Source organism: Trichinella spiralis (assembly GCF_000181795.1).
Source record: "Trichinella spiralis strain ISS 195 chromosome Unknown Scfld185, whole genome shotgun sequence".
Lineage (NCBI taxonomy): Eukaryota > Metazoa > Nematoda > Enoplea > Trichinellida > Trichinellidae > Trichinella > Trichinella spiralis.
Genome location: NW_003527124.1, coordinates 1 through 1,257, shown reverse-complemented (window position 1 = coordinate 1,257; position 1,257 = coordinate 1). Strand labels below are relative to the sequence as shown.

The 1,257-nt window shown below is 34.0% G+C and overlaps 1 protein-coding gene across 1 annotated transcript; it reads left to right on the top strand.

Annotated features, from left to right (window-relative positions):
- Positions 1–183: 183 nt before the first annotated feature.
- Tsp_15033 (hypothetical protein) lies at positions 184–1,073 on the top strand (the record flags this gene model as incomplete). The annotated part of the gene is made up of 1 exon (XM_003370997.1): positions 184–1,073. A coding segment is annotated over exon 1 (890 nt), but the record flags the coding sequence as incomplete, so codon positions are not given.
- Positions 1,074–1,257: the final 184 nt, after the last annotated feature.

Genomic DNA, 1,257 nt, shown 5'->3' with positions numbered 1-1,257 from the left:
TTTTCGAGCTTGGGGTACGTGAGCAATTCAGTGTCGAGTAAGTGACAATCAATCATCATTTGCCGCATTATGATTATATTCATTGATATTTATAATATATGTAGTAACTTATGGTTTCATTAAATTTTACAATACTAATGATATTGAAATCTTCAGAAATAGCAATACGTATTATCTAAAAAAATGCTCCTTACCGCGATTCTCGTTGTGATTGTTCTTGCATTGATCTACCACTTTGTTACTAAAAAAAAGCAAACTTTGGAATGGAAAGAAACGCGAGTTCAACCAATGACAGCAATTCCTGAAAAGAAAACACCAGAGGAAATTATTAAGGAATCAAAAGAACTGCAGCTAAAAGCAGACAAGAAACAGGTGGGAAAAACAAAAAAGAAGACAAAATCCAAAAAGAGCAAGAAAGCTATTAAAAGCATACCGAAAGGAGCGGATAAAAGAAAAGAGAAAACAGAAACTGATAAAAAAATGGAAATGACGGAAAGTTCACCTGAAACAATTCCACCAGTCGCTGAAACAAAAGATGTAATTCCGCAAATTGTATCTAACGTTGCGACAGAAGAAATAACCAAAGCAGCAGAAAAAATAAGAGGGGAAGATTCAGAAAAAAAGAAAAGAAAACTGAAAAAAAAATCCATATCCAAAAAAGGCAGTGAAATGGAAAAAGAGATGTCAGTAAAGCAACATATGATGAACAAAGAGAAATCTGAGACAAAATTGCGAACTCAAGTAACACCATTTCAATTGCAAAAGATTGCACAATTTATGGAAGAACAGAATATCGTGGAGCAAGTCGTTGCACAGAGGGATTTTAAAGAGCAGACTAAAGTAGAAGAAAGAATAAAAAAAGCAGACCCAAAAAAAAGAAAATCAAAGTCTGCAAAAAAGTATAAATCAACAAAAACTAAGAAAGAAAAGATAGAAATGATGATAGAGAAAGATATAAGCTCAAAAAAACAAAAGAGCAAACTGGAAGATGAAATTGTGCAATGGACACCAGAAGTGAAAGCACAAGCCACAGAGAGCAACCGACTAATTGACAGAATGAGCAGGATAAGACTGTCAGAGAAAGAGAAAAAAGCAGCAGAAAGAATTGGAGAGGAACAATCCAGAAAAGAGAAGAAGAAGTCCAAAAAGAAATCAAAGTCGAAAAAGAGCAAGAAAAACGAAACGGAGTTGACACTAAAACAACATATGAACAAACAGACACATGAAACAGAAATAGCAGTTATGGAAGCACCAACA